The sequence below is a fragment of the Drosophila eugracilis genome, unplaced genomic scaffold (assembly GCF_018153835.1).
Source record: "Drosophila eugracilis isolate 14026-0451.02 unplaced genomic scaffold, ASM1815383v1 contig_1038, whole genome shotgun sequence".
In the NCBI taxonomy this organism is placed as follows: domain Eukaryota; kingdom Metazoa; phylum Arthropoda; class Insecta; order Diptera; family Drosophilidae; genus Drosophila; species Drosophila eugracilis.
In genome coordinates this window covers 13,288-34,584 of record NW_024571807.1, presented here as the reverse complement: position 1 = coordinate 34,584, position 21,297 = coordinate 13,288, and the positions used below count along the sequence as shown (strand labels likewise).

The following is a 21,297-nucleotide window of genomic DNA, read 5'->3' as shown; positions in this document are numbered from 1 at the left end:
ACGTTTTATGGGGACACAGAAGCTTTTTTGTGGTTTTTACTAGCTTTACACTAAGCCATTGAAGCCTTTTCCGAACTTGAGTTGAAAGTTGGTTTTAATTTGAAAAGGATTTTAACAAAATGTTAAACTAATATAGATTTTCTGCTGTATGGTTTTTGGGAATCTCTTATTTTAAATATTTTTAAATTGTATAACTAATATTGAAATACCTCTTCAATTTACCCCACTGTTCGACCCTCAGCGTTCGTAAGAGAGTATATGCGTTGGGTGTGTTGGCTTTTGCAGCACAGTCCTGACTTTTTAATGTTGTTTGATGCGTTTCGTGGTCGGTGAATTTGTGTTTGGGACTCGCAATGTTGTTTTTAGTCACTGCCACCTTCCCCTTTTTTCATTGTCTTTGTGGGACCCAAAAAATTAAAAACATAATTTCCATGTTGCCGTACGCAGTGCGTGGCTGCCTTTTGCATAATTGAATAACGTGGTCGGGCGGAATGATAGCATCTAGTGGGGTGAGTGGAGGGTAAGTCTGCGGCTTTTGTATGTCCCCTGCCAACTGCGGTCTTTAAGACAATCGCCGAGGCTATTGTACAAATAAGCACGGCCAAAATCCGTCTCAGACGGCAGCAATTGCTGTTGAGTGTCTTCAAAATTAGAATGGAAATCGAGCGCTGACCTCGAGTCGATTTGTTTCGTCGCTTTATTATCAGAAGCTCTGCTTTTTTCAAGGAGTTTGTCCTTAAATTTCTAAGGAACAGGCACAAATTTAAGATGTACAACGGGGAAGACATCCGAAAGTACTTAAACGGCACACGTGGCGTATGCGCAATAAAATGATAGCGATAGCTAATCATTGAAGTACATTGATTAGGGAAGGTCTTAAAGCCATTAATTAAAGACCACGTTTCGCTGAGCTAACTAACGAAGTATTTTGATTTTATTTCTTACTCCTGGCATCCCAGTTTTTTGGCTGCATCCTTTCATCAGAACAGCTGGGAATCATTTTGCCAAAGCAAAAACCACTCCGCATCGCTATTGCTGGCACAAATGTTTTAGCTTCGTTTTGCTTTTTCGCTTAGAAATGCACAAAGGAATCCAGCACAAAGTGGGCGAATGGGTGCGCTGCCTGTTAAAAATGCATTCGTGCTGGGTTTTTTTTTTTTTGCATGCTATAAACTTCATAATTCAATTGTGGTTCTCCAAGTCGAATGTCGTGTCAAAGCCAAAGCAGCACATATACACATGCTGCTGGTTTGTAATTTTAAAACTGAATTAAAGCACTTGTAGCTTAACCGCAAAACCACCGACTTAAATCATCCAGTTAGTGGCCTTAACGAAGCGTTTTCCTTGTTTTTTTTTTTGTAGTAAACTTAAAGTTTGTTGGTTAAACACAGGAAACATTCCACAGCTGACAACTTAAATGGCGCCCAGGTGAAGGTGTCAAGCCTCATTATTATGCCAATTGTAATTAAACCGTAGAATGTCCTTTCACGCTCCTGTCAATCCAGTGACCATGTCCTCGTGACAACCTTCAAGGGGGCTTTTCAACAAATTGGAGAGATTAGTGGTGATTTGGTTGTACTGCAGTTTGGGTAACAAATTACCAGTTGATTGGGGCATTTGGCAGGTAAAGAAAACTTCGAAAATGTTATACTATGATGGACACTGTGTGGGTACAACTAATTCAGAAATATTTTTTTTTTTAACAAAAATTGAGAACTCATTTAATAAACTTAGATAAGAAATTCATTTTTATTTTATTTTTTATTTCAAATTTTTGGAATTGCGTTTTGATAGCAATTAGCTTTTGAAGTGAATGTACATATGTCGAAAAACTGTTAGCTTTTGCAAGTTGATATTATGGTTAGTGTCTAAATGGCGGTTCGTGTCATGGATCTCGTATTTGTTGAAAAAAGGAAATCCTTTTCACCAGAGGACATTTGAAGGGAAATTTCAGTTTATAAAAAGTGCCGCTAGGAGGCGCTTATTTTTTGGCAGCATTTCAAACGAAAAATTAAAATCGCAACTTTTTATTATTTTTTTTAAGGAGTTTGTAAAGCTTTGCAGAAGATATTAAAAGCCATATGAAGCATTTACGTTCTTATTTAATGATTAAATATAAAATTTTTTATTGGATTGAAGAAAAAACTTAAAATAATTTAAAATGAAATCAACTGAAATATTCATACTGATGCAGTAAAGCAACAATCTCTACACAATCAGCATCTACAATCTCAACCAAAAATCATAAAATAAGTGCTTTAAAATTCGACTAACTTTAAAGTATGAACTACGAAAACACTGGAAAAGCCAAGTCTACCTAAACTAAATTCCGTAATTAGCAAAATACAAATCCAACCATTACCAATGAGGAGGTGAATGATGCTGATAGATAGCTAAAAGCTTTCTAGCCAAACCATAATTCGGCACACCATTCGCGAATCCAACTCCATTTGAAGTTGGTCCTAACACGTCTGGCCACTCGATACTCGTAATATTTGCATGACTCACACCAGGTTCACCAGGGTTAGCCTGAATAAGCAGTACATCCTGCGGCCGTAAACGCAAATACACCTAAGTTCAAACACCTGCTAAAGTTCAAAACATCAACGGCAACAGCAGCGGGAACCGCAACAAGCAAACAAATGAGGGTCAAACTGCGAAAAAAAGGAAAACATCCTTGCCCAACGGGCTCAACACAGGCACATGCTAACTCGCACAATTCAATGCGGCACATTAACCCAAAGCTAGGAGTCCTCCTCATTTTTCCTGCTGCTTCCTATTCCTGATCCCCTTTCAATTAGAAGCGGGTGAGGAAGAGGGAACTGGGTGAACTTTGGCCATTCAACACGTCTATTTCCATTCGCAATGATGAGCATGGACGGGGCTAAGGGTGTAGGGTTAGTTTTTCAAGCCAAGAACCTTTGCTCCTCATTCTCTTACCTACGAAAATGTGAAATTAACAAGAAAAGTATTTTAATTATTTATTATTTTTATTTCAATTAATTAAAGAATATCCTATAAATATGTTTATTTATTTTAAATTGTTTGTTCCCAACCCTTAAACATAAATCCCCTTTAAGCGCGCCCCTGGGTAACTAGTTTTTTATGAGCTGGCCAACAGGAAGACCAGGAAGTTGCTCGTAATTCTGTTTCCGCTTGATTTACAAATATTTGCATGGCAAAACATTTTTCAACAATTTTGCGGGAAAGCTGGTGAACAAAAAAACGGCTGGACTTCAAATGCAAAACAAAAAAAAAAAAATAGAACAAAAAATCTTTTACCGAAAATTGCAAGGATATGCAAAACTAGCAAACTTGTTGAAATGTTTTTTGGCAAACTATTTTTGTGGCCAGTTGCTGAGATGGGTCTGATGAAAGTCTAACCATTGGTTTATTGGGAACTAATATTGGAAAAGTTAAAGGAAAAAAACAAATTGAAGAACTGCAACAAGTCGGGTTGTAAATTTTCCATTTTTTTGCATTTCAGAAGTTTTTGGTGTCAGTAGTAGTAGTAGGACTTACATTTTCATTCATTTATATTTAAAGCTTAGGCAAGTATTAAGAACTTAAAAAAAAAAACAAATATTTATAGCAAATAAGTAAAGAAAATACCTTAAAAGAAAATAATTTATTGACTGAAGCTTCATTTCCCCAACTAATTTGTCCATGAATTGTGTCTCAAGTTGTCTTTCGTTTCGTTGTTGCCATTTGCTTAGTTTACTTTATAGTTTGTTTCCACTCGTTTTGTCGTTTCTGTTTGTTTGCTTATTTGCTTGGCTCTATTTTGCTCCTTCTAAAAGGACCCTTCTCTGCTATTTGTTTGACTTCCTGGCGGTAGTAGTTTTTATGAGCCGTCTTTATGCGTTGGCTGCTTGTGTACAGTCGGTCCTCTGCCAGTTGACGGGCGGGGCAAAAGTTCATGGAAGTTTTGCAATTTGCATGTCAGTCTGGCAAAAGACTTTCGAGGACCATTAATAATCAGCTGCCTGTTGCTTCACCTGCGCGAATCCTTCACATTCGTCTCTTCTATTCTGAAGTGCGGGAAAATGCATTAATCAGGGGAGAATTTCGACGCTCCTTTGATGGCTACAAATCTTGTGCAAATTTACGGAAACATTGGCGCCTGCCAGAACCAAAAATCCTGGGGACTTCCCAAGTGGCTGCAATCTGGCTGCAGCTGCTCATTATGTGCGTCAGTTGCTCCTCCATCCGCATCCAGTTCCAGTACACAAATCTCCACAAAAGTAATTTACTGGCAGCTGCGCAAAGTGCACTCTGCTATTTTTCAAATCGCCAAAGCCAGACGACGGGGGTTTTCCACTGACTTCTGGCCTCAAGTTGAAATTGAAATTGAATTGCGATTGATATTGATTGGCTGCGTGCTTGAGCGACAACTCGGCCAAACCATGTGCAGCCAAGCAGGGATTTGCCTGCCTTCGCTGGCAACGTCTTGTAACTTTCGCTTATTCTTGTTGTTTTCTTTTTTTTTTTTCATCCACTTGCCCCAAAAACATATAGCCATAGAGATCCTCTTCGAACGAAGTTTGGGAGTTGGCTTTCGTTCGAGTGCCGGCTGGTCTGAAATCGAATTTGGAGTCCCTTAGCTCCCAGGATATTCCACTATAAGTTGTGTATTGTTTAGTCAAGTGCAGCTGTTCGTGCAGCTTGTTTATGTGCTGTATAAATAAGTTTCGGATGGAGCGATGAGTGCGCAAGTTAAATGGAAACTCGGCGCACAATTTTCTGCAATTTAATGCAGGCCAATTTGAGTTTTTTAAAATAACTGGGAAAGTTAGCTGCCATTTTACTACATTTCCCCTTGGCAATGTTTTTGCATTGACAAGTTGATGCAAGATGGTAATATGAAGGTGTTTAACAATCTATTATTTCTCCTGAAAATATGTTTTATAAAGTAATATTCAAAACAAAACTCCAACCCAGCATCACCATTCACCAATTGACTTCTCACTGACTCCCAAATTTGTACTAATTAAAGCGAACAAATCAGAGCGCCAGCTCACACACTGTGACCAAATGCGGAAGCAATCAAACAAACGCAGTAACAAGGATTGCATTAGGATGCATACAAAAGCACTCCAGGACACCGGGGGACCACAAAAGGTGCCCAGGCAAACAGGTGCCAAGCGGGCAGGAGCAGCACTTTCCGCCACAAAGAGCTGAGAGCTTCGGATTGGGATGATAGGAGGAGCAGGAGTAGTACTAACAGGACCAGATGGAGGTACAGGAGGCGGGCAACAATGGCAGTTCCTGCCAGGACAACGATGGAAACAGGAAATCCTGGCGACACTAAAAATATTTTCTACCAAATTTACAATATGAAGTGGCTGGCTTGAGCTCTCTCTGCCAAAGGTGCTTGCTTATGTATGTAATATGTATAGTTTAGTGTGTGTGCTGCCACAGCATTCGCATAAACCAACATATGCATGTAGACACACACACACACACACAGTCTAACAGTATTGTATGTGTATACAAAATGTTGCAGTTCATTGCGTTGACAGAAACAAACGTGGCACAAATGGAGCTCCAACTCCAACTCCAACTCCAGCATCATGGAAACTCCATCTGTTGCTGAGTGCATTTCGAACATAATTTTCAATTTTCATGCATGTTTTGCCATTTGCTCGAGAAGTGCGAAATTGTTTCCCTGTGACATTTCTTTTTTTTTTTTTGATTTGCTTAATGGTCGCTTGGTGATGCAGCACTGGCCAAATGGATATTTTCATTTTATTTAAATCCTTGTTAGGCGAAAAACACTCTGCATTTAGTGGAATTCAAGTATCAATAGAAGCTTTTGAGTGCATGTCTCTAGTCTCTTTTTTGATGGATTTTAATTGTTGATGCAACCTGCACGGAAACTATTTGTCTTTATAAATGGTCAACAGTTTGATTTGTCACGTAAAATCTGAATGTAAAAAATCGAAAGTTTCTGAAAAATTTAATGGATTTTAATGAATGAAAGTATAATGGCATTAAAAATCTGATACTTTAACAAAAAACTCCATTTTTAGCGCTGTTTAAAAGTTATGTCATGTAAATGAAATAATCAACATTTTTTACTCAAAAGTTAATACAAATTTTATGATTAAAGCAAAAAACCAGAAAATTCAAACTTTAAACTTAACTTTTACGTTGTTTACTGAATTTTATATACCAAACCTTATTTGTATTTAAAGTTTATTTTTATAATATTAATCTGGGAATTGTGTTAAAAGCTCACATATTAAGATATTATTTTATTAAAATTCTTTCCAATGGCTTTGTTGTTTCCATTAAAAAATCAATTTCCAGCCCCATTTAATTTAATTTCATAATTCCACAAATGCTTACACATTCTCTCTTAGATTTTAAATTGTTTCCATTAAAGACTTTATTAAATGAAAACTGTTTACCTTTAATGGCTTTTTAGGAGCAACATGTGTGTGCTATCGCTGTAATGTTGCTAAAAATTATTTGGCTAAACGATTTAAATTGCTCCTGTGTGAGTTCTAGCCAGCTTAGACCATATTATTTGATATGCGCTTTGAGACAAAGGCTAGAAACCGCTTAAAATGCACACACAGAGAGGCACACAAAAAGCCCGAAACCCGTGTTAAAGTTGCAGCCAAAAAGCAGGCCAACAATGGGGGAATTGTACTGGTTTCGCTTTTGGCCCCTTTCCTGATCTTTGTACGGGTACTGGTACTGGTCCTGGTCCTGGTCCCGGTCCCTGTCCCTTTTCGGACGGACTTGGTTCCGCAGGCAGCATAATTAATTGCGGTAATTAGTGTGTTGGCAACAAACAGCAAACACACGAAAACATTCAGCAAGAGCAAGTGAAACCACCAGAAAACGGGAGGACCACTACCAATGCATTTATTTTATAGAAGATTTGTGGGTCTCGCCAACTCTGGCATATTAGTTAGTTTTTGTGGAGCAACTTTTATTTACGACTCCATCTGGAAAGCTATATATATATATGTATATCGCGACTCTTGACTGGCGACTGTTGAAAGGCCGCCGGCGCTAATTCAGTTGGCCGCCTCGGCATTTCTGTGGCATCATTAGAAAGCGGAAAATGATTTTTATTGCTAAGCAAACAGAAAGGGGGTTGGCAGGACGGCAGGGACACAAATACTTGAAGCAAAAATCTCGGTAGCTAATAAGTCGGAGTAAAAGGAGCTCTACGGAAAGGATATAACCCTTGGGGGAAAAAGAAAGCTTGCTGGGCAAAGAAGCCCGGACTCTTTGGCTGTTCGCTTTAATTGGTCACTTGGCGAGCAACAGAAGAACAATTTAATTTTCGCCATTTTCTTATTATCTCCGTCGGTGGCAAGTCTTCTCTTAGCCCACAGAGCAGCTTTATGTAATTAAGGGCTGCATAAGGGGGGGCCAGAGGGCGTGGCAGCGTCTGTTGTGTGTTATTACCGCCGCAGTCATTAAATCTTTTGTGTGTAATTAAAAAATTACAATTTAATGCTTTGCGCTCATTTATTGACACGGCGTGCGGTCGTTGCAAAAGCATTCCCATCCGCATCCGCATCCGCATCCACATTCACATCCGCCCTGTGGCCAAGCAACTTGAACGAGCGGAAAATCGCGGAAAACCAAGTGGAGAAAATGTGGAACATTCTGGGTAGGGTAGGGGGATAATGAAGCACTGATGGAATTCCTAATGATGCAAGTCAGCTCCGTCTACAAACGTGTTAAGTGTGTATTTATGGCTAGGTAAATGCTATTAAATCTTTGTATAGCCATCGGCTGTGCTTGCTTTGTTTAATGCTGATTACTTGGTAATGGAAAAGGATTTATTTTGGAATCTTAAGATTAACTTTAAGGGTATTCTGGTTTTTAGAAAGAATTCAAAGCGATTTTCAGGATTAAAAAATAAGATTTTATTTATACTTATTTGTAATCATTTTTAAAGTATTATTAATTAATTATTAATTATTAATTATACTTAAATATACCCGTATTTCATGAGTAGCTTACCTACTGAAAATCACTACCAATGAAAATAATTCATTAAAATAAAAATGTTATTGATATCCCCGCTTTTAATTTTCTCTCCCAAACAAATTTAACTCTCAATTTTCAATTTAAAGACCTGGCCCCCAAGTGTGCTGTGAAAAATGTTGAATGCTGGACTTTCGATAAGCCAAATGAAAAGAAAAACAGATATGTCCAAAAAGAGGAAAACTCGGCACTGACATGAAAATTGCATTGCCCGAATGGTCACACCCACTATCGAATGGCTGGGGCATATGGCTGGAGAGGATTTTGCCAGAGAGCATGAGGGAATAAACTGGAGCCAAGCGTTGATTTGCTCTAAAAGCCCGTGCGAAACTGAACCCACTTGCCGGTGGGTTGGTGGTTGCAGGCCTAAAATGGCCGAATGCTGTTTTTCAATAGCATTTTTCTTGTTTTTTGCGTTTTTTGTGTTCAGCTGTCGTGACTCAAACTGTTGACTTAAAGTGTTGATATTGAAAGCCTGGTGGGTTCATAAGCCAACGGGAAAATGCAAAACCTTTGAACTCACGCCATGCCAAACAATTTGCTGCACGAGGAATGGTCTGCTTTTTCGGTTGTTTTGGGAAATTAAAAACGCGGGCTGATTGTTTTGTACCGCCTCTGTTTGCACACTAAATAAAGTCCACGTTCATTGCTCATTGTGATGCGAATGGCAAATGGCAAATGGCAAATTGTAAATGCCAAATGTCAATGGAACCGCTGATGAGCAGAGGGGCATCCATGTCTGTGCGTGTGGAGAGAAATATTTAACGCGCGGTCGGGCAATAAAAGTCACTACGCACAATATGGCACCCATATTCCCGCAGTCACAGACGCAGCAACGCATATCCGTATCCGCATCCGAATCCGACGTTTTGACATTCAACTGATTTATGCGGCTGTCAACGTACTACTCCTATTCCTTGCTCCAATGGAAATTATCCCCCAACAACGCATATGCGGGCCTTCGCTTGAGCCCCAGTTGACGTGGCTGATTGACAAACCGCGCTCTTTGCCCAAATGAACAATTTGACAGGCGGTCCGCCGGTTGTGGATATCCAAAGTACAGGTTACGCTTAAATCAAAATTGCCCTTTGTTTTATGGAACAACATATGAAATATTCCAGACTTCTCGTTTATTATCTCGCATTATTACATCTAAAACAGAAAGAGAGTAGAAATATTGGACAAACTAGTGATTACTCTTACTTTTGGCATCTCTAAAGCAATATTTATTGTGTAAATTTATTTTTACAAATAATAAAAATGTTGAATTTAAATGGGCTTTCTAAAATCTTCGTCTAAAATTTTTGGTATATTTAGAAAAACTTTTGTTTTCGGATAGAAGGTAAATGTAGGCCGTTTTTTTGTTGTTTTTGTTTTAATTCCTTTCGATAGTAATGCTCCCAATCCTTTGGACTTAAAGGGTGTTTCTCACTGACAGCTCTTTTGCACTTGGGCTTGGGCTTTGATTTGACTTGAAATTGTTCCTCGAAAGAAACAGATCCCAACTGAGACCCATTGGTTTCACTTTCTGAGTGCGTAATGGATTTTATAGGATTATTCTCCGGCTGTTCAATAGCAGCTTGCGGAACGGAGTTATTAAACTGAATCATCTGCAGAGGCAGACCCAGAACCCTAGCTATATAGTCCTTTTCCACCATAAAAGTCCCATGAGCTGTAGAATCGCAACCACCGGCCTGGCGTTCGGCATGATGAAATTCAAAGGATATGCCCAAGGGGCAGTTCTTTGGCTTGATGGTATTCCGTACGTCTATCACACTGAAGGTAAGAATTTCCTGGAAGATACCCAACTGCACGGCTTCATCGATGCCGGCATCGGTGACCAGAAAACAGCCCAGGGAACACCCTGTGCTCAGATCCCTCACGTTCACGTGGTAGACATTATCGGCTCGTAAAAATATTGATATGACGATATCTGTATAACAACGATCACCAATTGCTTTCATCAGTTCCTTGTGAAAACTATTGATCACCTTTAAGCTCCGTCCTCGGCAAAACTGGCAGGTGCTCGATGATTTCTTTTCCACAATTTTCGTAGTTGACTTCTCAAGACACTTCGTTGCCAGCGATTGTAGATTGGAATTAAGGCTATCAACCTGGGTGCGAATGTCGTGCAGCTCATGGCTCTGAAGACCCTCCAACCGATGGTTAAGCTCTGTCAGCTGCCTTGATATATCAGTTATGGCTGGGCAGTTGCTGCATGGCGTTGGTGTCGTGGAAGAATGTGGTTGATCTGATAAATGAGCCTCAGTGGTGCAAAGGAAAGTTGTCGAGGAATTTCGTTGTGTTAGAGAGGATTTGGATTTGGATTTGGATTTACTATGGGTACTATTTTTTTTAGAATGCGTTGAAGATTTCTTCTTATGATCCTGAGCATCTTTCTTAGATTTCGATGTCGATTTCTTGTTTTTCGGTGTTCCCTCACCCGAGGGCACAACAATTACAGGTCTAATGCAACATCTTCTAGTTGATCTGTGCTTTTTCGAAACTGGGTTACAATTACCATAGTGTTTTACGATTTCCCTTAGTGGTTCGGCATCTTCACTTGGGTTCTTTAAGCATATAACTGAAACTGAAATTTCTTTGACTTCTGGCTCTTTAAAGGTCACACAGGATTTCTGTGGCTTGTCATGAGCATCGTAGACATGGCATATAACAGGTTCCGGCTTTGAATGCAAGCTGGTTTGCGATATTTTTTCAGGATTTTTATCGTACTGACTGGGAACATTCTACTGGCCTAGCAATTGAGATGGAAACAGTTGGCTTCGATGAGGATTTGTGAGGGGTCTTTTGGTGATGGTCAGGGCTTTGAAAAGGCTTTTGCTTATCCTTGTTTTCCGTGCAACCAGCAGCAATACGGCTGTGATGTGGCCTAGGATCTTGAAAACTTCTGGGAGGGAATCTTCGTTCAATGGAATTCTGCAATCGAATCAGCTTGTTCATGTAACCCATATATATTCGACTCGAATCTATATATATTGTTAGTCATTATGACGAGTATGTATATGTACAATATTACTTACCCATATTTGCCTGAAAACTATAGCTGTTTTGGGAATGATTTCTCTTGGTCTGCTCTTTTAGATGAAAGTCTTTGTTTAGCGGTTGGTTTTAGTTTTCACTATAAAAATTTATGGTTAATTTTTCCAACATTTTTATATTTTTGTTTTTTTTTTTATAAAAAGGGAGTTATTAATTTTATGAAACCAAAAGCAACGCCAACTGAAGTGGCTTTAAAATTTCAACTTACCTTATGAGACTTCGCCTTGAGTAAAATATTTCCTTTGGTATTTGTAATATCTTTTATTTAGGCTCACACACAATTGGCAAACGGAAACCACAATTTATTTTATCTTTGGCTAGGATTTATGGTTTTAATTTTACCCCACCTTGGGGAAATATGTTCCCTTTCATTGGGTTTAAACTATTTTTGTAAAATGTATATTTTTTTGGTTTTTGTAATGTTCTTTTTTGGCAACGTTTGTTGGCCTTCCCTTTGTATCGTGGGAAACGGATTATGTTTACTTTTACATATAAATAATATCCTTTATTTTTAGCACTGGAAATTTACATGTTCAATTGTTTGTTTTGGCTTTGAACTGTTACAAAGATTACGTGTTGTATAAAACTTTCAAATGCTGTTTTTAAGCTCTTTCATATTTTTATTTATTGTTTGATGCGTTTGATGGTTTATTCGAGATTTAAGATAGAAAGTGTATGTAGTTTAGTTTAACGATTTTTATAGGATTAATTAAGGAAGGAAGGCTTTTATGTTTGCATAGATTTACTCTTCTAGAGTGTATAGAATAAATACTATTTTTTAATTTTGGCCACTTTTTGATTATATCCTAAAGATTTGGCAACAGAATCTCTTTCAAGTTAAGGCTTCAAGGCTTAAGCTCAGCGGGAAAACACCCAATTCGAGTTTAAATATTCACTAAGAAAAGCCAGCCAATCCTGAAATTAACTTTTTCACAAAAAAGAAAACTTGAACGAAGCTTAAAAGTTGCATAATTGCCGAGAGCCAAGGTTGATTTTCTTTAACCGCTATGAGGATTTGTTGAAATATATAAATATTCCTATAAGTTGTCCATTAATATCTTTTAAACCAAAGCATTCAAAGCTAAAAAGAACCTATTACTTAACTTAAACATAACTCCATTTAAGGTTTATATTAACGCACTGAACTTAAGAGTTAACCCAATTACTTAGACCGAGCAAATCAGACAGAAAAGTATCCTTGCGGACACGCCTTAAAGCTATACAAAGCACATGGGGGTTAACGGCCTGGTTTCTGGTTCTGCTAGGAGCAATACCCGTCATCCTTCATCCGCCTGCAGATTCAGATTCATCCGAGATTTGATCGCATCCGACCCATTAGTATCATGAGGCCCAGGAGTAGAGTTGAGGTCTTTAGAATTGACGCAGAGGAGCGAGGCTCCAGGGACAGTGTCTTATATTTCTCAACTTTGGTATAGTCACTGAACCCTGCCAAATTGCGAGATGCAGCCCTTACCAGGTAGACTGTATCGGGCTCTAAGTTTGTCAGAAGGAATGTTGCACCTGAAATGTATGTATGTATCGAGTTTTTTATGCTCAACTTGTTTGAATTTCCTAAACTTCGAAAAAGTCATAAAGACTTCATTCTAACAGTTGATGTTAAGTCGTATTAAACTTATTCTTCGACTCATCTTGTTAAACTCACCTTCTTCAAATGGATAATCCTTCCGTTTGGCATTGGTCCATTTGCCGACATCCGTCTTGAACTCCATTTCTGTCATGTACTCGATACGGAAGCCGTTCACCCCCATGGGACTGTCTGGTGGACCCCGTGGTGCACTCAGAACAACATCGAAGGTATTCGAATTGTAGCCCCGCAGCATAAAGTTCACGGGTGCAGGTGGTTTATCGCCCTGCTCCAATCGCGTGGTCCTCTCGATGACACCCAGGTCATTCTTTGCACGACACCTGTAATTATCGAAGGCACTGGTGTTCAGGACGTGGATGGTGAGGCTGGACCAGTAGCTATCCGATTCGATGGTGTAGAGCCTATTGTTGCTATAAAGCCGGTTATGTTTGCGATACCAGGTGAAGTTGGCTGGGGGTTCCGCCAGAGCTTCGCATATAAGAGTGGCAGTGCCGTTGATGTAGGCGTACTTAAGGCTTACAAAAGGCGTTTTGGACCACATGGGTTTATCTGGATAATGGGAAAAGTAGGGGTTATCAGTATATTTATTACTTTATTTTGTTCAACAGTTAAGAATTATTTTTGTAAGTCGAAAATATCTATTTTTGCACATGGTAAAATCAATTAAAAGATGTCTAAAATTCCAAAAAAAAAACCTAAATTATTTGCTGCAGTAAAGTGAGAATCTCCATCTGACATTCTGACAGCTCAAACCGAGGAGCGCTCAAAGGTATGCTATGGAAATGGAAAAACCATGTACGCTAACCATAAATCAGGTTCCGCCCAAAGTAAAGCCATTAGCTGCATGTGCGCCACGCCCACTGGCCACACATCAGGAACACCGGCCGACAACGGGATCCATCAAAAGCGGCTCGTATGCCGCGACTGTAATTCCAACATTTTTCGTGCTCAAAAACTATTTACCGCTCAATGCGTCGCATACTAAGCGCAAACTCAAAATGTAGGACCCTCAAGCTTGAAAAAACAAAACGGGGCTGAAGTAATTTCAACAGGACACCGAATATTGCACCTCCCAAAAAAGAGAAACTATTTCAAAAGCTTATGAAAAAGATAGAAATTAACATATTTAGAGTGAAATATATATATATATATATATTGATATTAAAGAATACAAAAGCAAGAAACAATACTTAAAATCTGAATGGTTAGGAATTTGGAAGGCATCTTTAACCGGTCAAACATTACGATTTTTAAACAATTTTTCTTAGAATTAGGTACAAAAATCCCACCACCAAAGGACTAAACTCGTCCCAATGTGCAAGATTTTTTTTTTTGGAAATCATAAATCACACTCACGTTCGATTTTCATCAAAACTGTGCGCTCCTGCATATCGGAAGCAATCGAGTTGACTTGGTATGCCCGGCACGCGTACTCGCCGGTGTCATTCTGTGTTACCTTGTTGATGAGCAAACCATCGGCCAGGATGCGGAACTTGGAGTTGTCGGCCGCTGCAAATGGAATGGAGTGGAAAAGGGCAGATAGTTGGTTACGGGATTACGGCCGGGGGTGGTGAATGCAAAAATTCTCATTATCATCGACTGGGCTCTTACTTACCTTCGGCACTGATGGGCTGTCCGTTGAAATGCCAGGTGACATTCGGTTGGGGTTCGCCCTTCACTTCGCACAGAATGGTGGCCTTTTCACCCTCCTTAACGGTCATCACGGTGGCATTTTCCGTGAATGTAATTTTCTCTGGGCGTTTTGCAAGAAAACAATGCAATATTAATGACTGACCAATGACCTCCGGTGTTTCCAGCACTTACGGTACACAATCAAATCGAAGGATTTACTATGCACACTTCCATCAGCAGCTTCGCAGGTCCAATTGCCCTTGTCGGCCAATGCGATGTGGGCGAAAACGATTTTCAATTGTTCTGTTCAGGGAAAATAAACAACCGAACGCGACGGAGAGTGAAAAAGAAATGGAAAATGGGAAATTGAGTAAGGAGTACATAGAAAAAGGTTAAATGGGGTTCGCAAAAAGAAATTGTTGTGTAGCAAAGAGTGGGCTTTATGATACCCTAAACGTGGTGTTTAAGGATATATTAACTATTTCAAAAGTCTCTCTGAACTAACTATTAGTGTATATTTTCTTATTCTTATTTGAATTGCCATTAATTTTACAATATTCTCCTTTAAAAGTATGCCTATTAATTTATGAAAAAAGGTAAAAATAGCTTAAGAAGTAAGGAGAACTTCAATTAATGTTTAAAATATTCTTTACATTAAGAACACTATTTATTTTAAAATGAAAATCATGCCCAATTGATTTTATTAAAGTCCCATCTGCAGGGTATCATTCAGCTATAAAGAATGTGGGTAGAGAAATGCAATTAATTGCGTTTGTTGTGCCAGTGGCCTTGTATACATTTGCCCTCTGATCCCTGACCACTATCCATTCCCTTTGCAGTGTTTCGTTTTTGTTTTATCTAGCTCATCCCACAACCTCATCCTCATCGTACCACATCCTAGACCGATTCTTACCTGCTGATGTTTGCTCAATGTGAATGCGTCCTTTGTGCTCGCGTATAATTTCGCCTTTCGGCGATTTCCAATGCAGCAACACTTTTGGATCTGGGCTGCGGCACTGGACGATGAGCGATTCGTTTGTATATCGAACCACAGAGTGCTCCGCAGGACTGAGGGAGAGGCTCTCATGGTGATTGGCCCAGGCGACAGCTGCAATGGCAAACAGATGGTAAAGGATATATTATACGATATATGTAGGATGTAATAGCTTGTTAATTGCAGTCACTGTCTCAAATGTCAACGGAAAAGTTAAAGACAAGTGGCTCCAACTTGTGGAATTTGCATAACGAGGCAATCTGCTCTGTGCAGATTATTTACTTAACCACTTTATGTTGTAATTTTAAGAAAGTTGGAAAAAAAGATACAAGAACGGCAATGTTTAAGGAGCTTAAATAAAAGCATGAGTAAGCGCTTTAATCCCTAAGGTAATAAAAACATTTTAAAAGGAGCTTATTGAATGTGAATGGATTGGTATGAATTTTTAATAAAGTAAACGATATTTCTATGGCATTGCAGGGGAAATATGAAGAAGGTTCTTGCGCCATTTTGCTATTTTTGTAAAAAGTAGAAAGTTTGTAGTGTTTTTCGTAGTTAACAAAATTGATATTAAGCCTGTGTGTTATATTGCAATCAAAAAACCAAACAACAAATTCTCAATTATTTATTTTTCTTGTTAAATAATAAACCGAGAACACAGGTAAACCATTTAATGCACAAATCGACGTGTTCATAAAACATCACAATTAATTGAAAAATATTGTTTGCAACTTTTAGTACATATAATCACTATTTTTCAAAGAAAATGGCATAACTGCTTGTGAGAGTTTTTATTTATTTGGCACAAATCAGCTGGCACGCAATTTATGTGGGCAATTTTTATTTGCCAACCGGCTGCTAACATACAGCAAACTGCACTCAACGGAGCGAAATCGTTGCCGCAACTCAGGCTTTCACTTCTTGTTTGCGCCCAGGCAAAATGTTCATTGAAATTTATCACAAGAAATTGCAATTTCATTTCGCCAATTCGTGTCAATCTGCCGTGGCAGGAGGGGGGGGCGGAAAACTTGAGGCTTGAGGATGAGGCTGGCAGGTCCAAACTTCAGCCGGAGAACCGGATGCCTCCGCAGCCCTTTGGGTATTCGGGCAATCTATAGATGCAAAAATTTCTTGCATACTTTTTAATAAAGTTTGTTGCCAGCCCCAAAGTGGCAAAGATGGAATAAAAACAAAAACTACGAAACATGATGGGGTTGTGGGCCACATGATTGCATCGTTCATTTCGTTGGCAAAAACTTTTGCGTTGCCTTTTTCTGCTTGTGCAAATTTTATTGGCAGCAGTACGGACATATTGAAATTATACAACTACATAATGAAATCTTCCTACATATATACTCGTATATATATTGGGGTGGCGCCACAGGAAGGAAGTCATGTACCAAAAGGAGCCAACGTCATCTTGGTGGGACATTATTAACAATGCATCTGGGGCAAGGATGGTCACAATTAGGTTTTGGCTCTGAAAACTTTGCTAGTATTAATTAGCATAGCCCCAACTTTGAATTGAAATGATTTAAAATGCCGGCAAATAGATTTTAGCTTGTGAATTTTAATTGGTTTGCTTAACTAGAATTTCAACAAGGTACTGGAACTGTTAGGATATGAATTTGGTAACTTAATGTTAAAGCCTCTTCATTATTTCAAAGACTTTTGTTTTCGTTTAAGAGTTTTCTGATATCTCAACGAATCAATGCTGACATCAGCCAGCGTTGCCAAAGAATAGTTGACATTACTTTTTATCGCGCTCTTGGCACAACTTACACGCCTCCCAAAGTCCACCCACATGTGTGTGCTATATAGTTATGGGAGCGTACAAATATTTGCATTGTTTGCTACGAGTATCACCTGCAGACGACGACGTCACTGTCTCTGCTGCGTCTGTTTGTTGAAACGCGACCGTTGACTGCTTGTCGGCATGTGATGATGGCAGCTATGTGACTTGATGTACAGGGAAAAAACAGTATAACTTAGATTTAAGACTTGTTTAAGAACATCTTTTAGAACTCTTAACTCTGTATAACACTTTTTCTTTGCTTAGTAAGATACTTAATAGCATATTTATTTCCTATTTATTATCATTCATATTTTTAGTAAAACGAAAACGCTATGTTGTCCTTTAAGTGTAAATCTCTGTCCTTCTATTGCCCGTTGTCAGCTTTTGTGATTTCCCTTGGCTAGAAGGGCAGTCCGCTACAAGAGTCGTCATAAAATTTCATGTGTCAACCAAAGTCACAGGACATGCGATCTTAATGACAGCGTCACGAAGAAAACAAAAATAATAAAATGAAATGAAAATATCAACGGACCAGGGCCAGGGCCAGAGCCAGTGGAAAAGTAAATGTAAAGCAGTGCCAAGTGAGAGAAAAACAAATGGTTAGTGGCAAATCGGAAATGGCATTCCCGCAGGGGCGAAATGAAATTATCTGACTGGCTGTGGGCATTGTTCGTCGACCTTTATAAATGCATTATGCCGTGCACTCGTGTGCACTGTGAGTTGGGAAAAAAAAAATAAACAAAAAATGTAAAGGAAAAACTGCAGCTGGCGGGTGGGTTGGGTTGTGGGTGCAGTTCAGATGGAGCTGTTGAGCGGTAACACGTGCGAGCTGCCAAAAAATGCAACCAAGCATGCAGCGCGTGGGCGACGTCCTGTGAACTGACGTACCATGGCAACTCCTACTCCTGCTGCTGGTCCTCCTCCTGGTCGAGTCAGGAGTGCGAGTGAGTGCCTGTGTGCGTGTGGGACATTGCAAAGTGTTAACCTGGAAATTCCGTTAAATAAAATGCATTATTCAGCTGCATTTTTGTGGCCACAATATCCCCATTTCTCGTTTTCGCTTTTCTTAATGCTCACCATAAAATATTTTTGTAATTATTAATTTTTAAAAGCCACAGTAATGTTTACCTTCTTTCTAAATATTTTCAATTAGCCTCGAGCGATTAAACTTTCCTTTATTAAAGTGTGAGAGTTACGTGAGATAAAGTGATAAAAATGGGGTAAATAAAATATCTTTCAGAGAAACATCTCATAAATTTGTAGTGGGAGTTACCATCCAAGCTGTCAGCCACAATAACCCACAAAACCCTTAAAAACTTATCACTTTATTACATTTTTATTACTCCTTAAGGCTTCTATTCAAACTGAAATTGCAGGCATTTATTCATTTGTTTTTAAATTATTCATTCGGAATTTTAATGAAATTTTGCCTCCTTTTTTAAGACGGGTCTGCAATTCAATTTCCATTAGCTCGACGAAAAACTTTTTAATTATTTTCCAATGCTTAATGGGGGGCATGGGGGAACACACGGCTTCAGAATTTTATTTGCCTCGAAATGCTGCAAGTTTTCCTCTTTGTGCGACATTTTTGTTTTGCATTTACTCTGGCAAAAAAGTTTGTTATTATTTTTTGATTTTTTTCCCACTCGCATTTGCTTTAGCCAGTACGCACGCATGCTCTCGGCTCTCAACTTCAATAAAAAAAGTTTTAATTTCGCTGCTGTAATAGGGAAGGGGGAATGAATGAACAGCCCAGTGAAAAGTCCTAGCCGCCATTCAAAGTGTTTTAATGTCAGAGCATAAACTCATATGAAACGTACTTAACCTGAATTATGCGCGGATTTTCCCCCATCGCAGGCCTAAAGGAAAATGTCGACAAATTGTTGTTGTATTTGTGCAAGCTTAACCCATTTCTGTCAGGGATTTTATCCTCTGATACGTTATGGCCAGGAAGTTAACGACTGGTTAACTTTTTCAAAAGCCAGACACAGAAAGTAACTTCTTAACCATAAGGCCAATAACCTGGCGGCCATTATTCCAGCTCTGAGTACAACCTGGCCAGGAATTTCATTTCAATGGCACACAAAGCACGTAATGCCAAAACATACATAAATCATCAGCGCGTCCCCGCACAAGAATATATTTCCGCTATAAAATGGACGTTTCCGCATTTTCGGCAACTGAACGAGCCACGTCTTGGTCCTTGGTCTTGGCCAACAGGAAAACAGGAAGTCAGGTTGGCTCTTTTGGTTTTTGCTTTCCCAGCTGCACTTGCATTTGCTGGCGGAAGTGAAGGTAAGGAAAACTTACTCCAGTTGTTGGTGTGCTTCACCTTGAATGTCTGGGCTGGCAAAGATGCCTTTTTAATAGTTTTCCCAGCTCTGACACTTTGGCCATGCTCTTGTTTCAGTTTGGCAATTAATTTTTTCCTGCTTCGGCTGCAAACAGTTCATAAATTTTCCATTATGTGAATGCGCGCCGGAAAATACATTTATGCGTTTTTAAATGCCTGACAGCTTATAATTCTCCCCAACTCGACAGCTCTCAACTCGCTTTGGTGGCCTTTGAGGAAGCTGGCGAATATAAATTTGCAACTGTCTGGACGATAAGAACCCAGAGACCATGGCTGCGATGCGGGTGTGGCTGCAGTGGCCACTGGTTCACTCCTGCCTAGGAGTCGCCTTTCAACTCATTCATCAACATGCTGCGCCTTTGACTTTTGAAACAAAACTTTGACAAACTTTACTTTCTAGTTGGACGGAGGAACACGAAGCCGGTTTAAACTGACGTTGTCGCAAAACTCCATAAAAGTTAGTGCTACTTAAATATTTTAAACATTTTATAGATAAATCTGCGAACAGTGGCTTACTGTCTGTTGTGATTGGGATTTGTGTCAACTAAATATAAAATATTCTCTAAGTGAAGCGGCATCGAAACGGATGGCACTAAATGAAAAAGTCAGTTTCTAGGATTAAATTTTGCTACCAAATATAGGTATATATTGGCCAGCATTGTTGAATTTCTTTTGTCTTTTAGAAGAAGCAGAAATAAATCAAATCTCTGAATCTTATAAAGAATATAACAAGAACTCATAACAAGTTGATAATTTATGTCATTATTCATGGCCCGTATCTAAACAGCCATCGCAAAAACATTTTCTTTTCTTTGTCATTTCACTTTACTGTCTCGCTTTCGCTTTCACTTTTCCATTCTTGAGGCAAACTTGAATACATTATTTTTGTACTGCTAGGCAGAGAGCTTAGACCATTTGTTAAGCAAATTTCCCGTAAAGTTGCAACACGACAGGCGTAGCATTAATCATGGGCCATCAAATTGCATTAATCGTGGCATCAAGTGTCGCTGCTAATTATCCTGGGCATAGATAGTGCCATCCACGTCACCAAAGACAACATGCCAAAGTATTTTTATTGGATTGCTTCGCTCTGGCGCACCTCATGAAGTTGTAATTGAAACTGTTTTGGGCGCACATTGCGTATACGCAGCGTGCGACGTGCGACGTGGCTCAGGAGTCATGGTTGTAAAAATAAAAATCAAATTTCTCCGCCAGTGCCGCCACTCTGAACTTTTCTGGCATCCTAGAATTTTTAGTTAAAACTTTGTCTCATGTCGCTGCTAAAAATTAAAATCCAACTGCTGGGCGGCAACAACTTCTGTAACTATGGCTCCACAGTGGTTGTTGCATTTCAGTCCTTTGCTAACAACTTTGCAGCTTGCACTTTGTCGTAAAAATAAAGTTTTACACACGCGTACGCGAGTTGCTTTTTCTATTGTATTACTTACTTGATGCCATTGTGCCACGTTTCCCCTTACATACACGACACATTGCTACGTACTACTCTGCACATACATGCCACATTATAGCGCAGGCAGCGCGGCAACAACATCGCCGCCTTTAGTGTCTTCATTTTTAGTGCGCCATGCGAAAAACTTGTCAGTTTCCCGATCCACTCGAATTGTTTTTGTTATGCCAACAAATTGCGGGACATTTGTGCGGACAACAAGGGATTTAACCCGGAGGTATGCCAACATAATAAGCGAAGGAACCGGAATGCCATCGCATTCTTATTTTAACGACCATTCTGATTCGAATACTGAACTGTGGATAAGAGGTGCGGTGATGTCAGTGTCTAGTCGATTACAAAGTTCAAATAAGAAACCTTAAAGATCTTAAAA

The 21,297-nt window shown here is 39.3% G+C and overlaps 2 protein-coding genes across 2 annotated transcripts; both read right to left on the bottom strand.

Moving 5' to 3' along the window:
- Positions 1-9,219: 9,219 nt before the first annotated feature.
- Positions 9,220-11,178, bottom strand: LOC108102592 (the record flags this gene model as incomplete). The annotated part of the gene is given in 3 exon segments (XM_017207694.2): positions 9,220-10,753; positions 10,755-11,003; positions 11,058-11,178. Coding segments are annotated over 3 exon segments (1,794 nt in total), but the record flags the coding sequence as incomplete, so codon positions are not given.
- Positions 11,179-11,317: 139 nt separating this feature from the next.
- Positions 11,318-15,501, bottom strand: LOC108102593 (igLON family member 5; the record flags this gene model as incomplete). The annotated part of the gene is given in 6 exon segments (XM_041819853.1): positions 11,318-12,597; positions 12,740-13,231; positions 14,039-14,191; positions 14,298-14,435; positions 14,507-14,617; positions 15,228-15,501. Coding segments are annotated over 6 exon segments (1,383 nt in total), but the record flags the coding sequence as incomplete, so codon positions are not given.
- Positions 15,502-21,297: the final 5,796 nt, after the last annotated feature.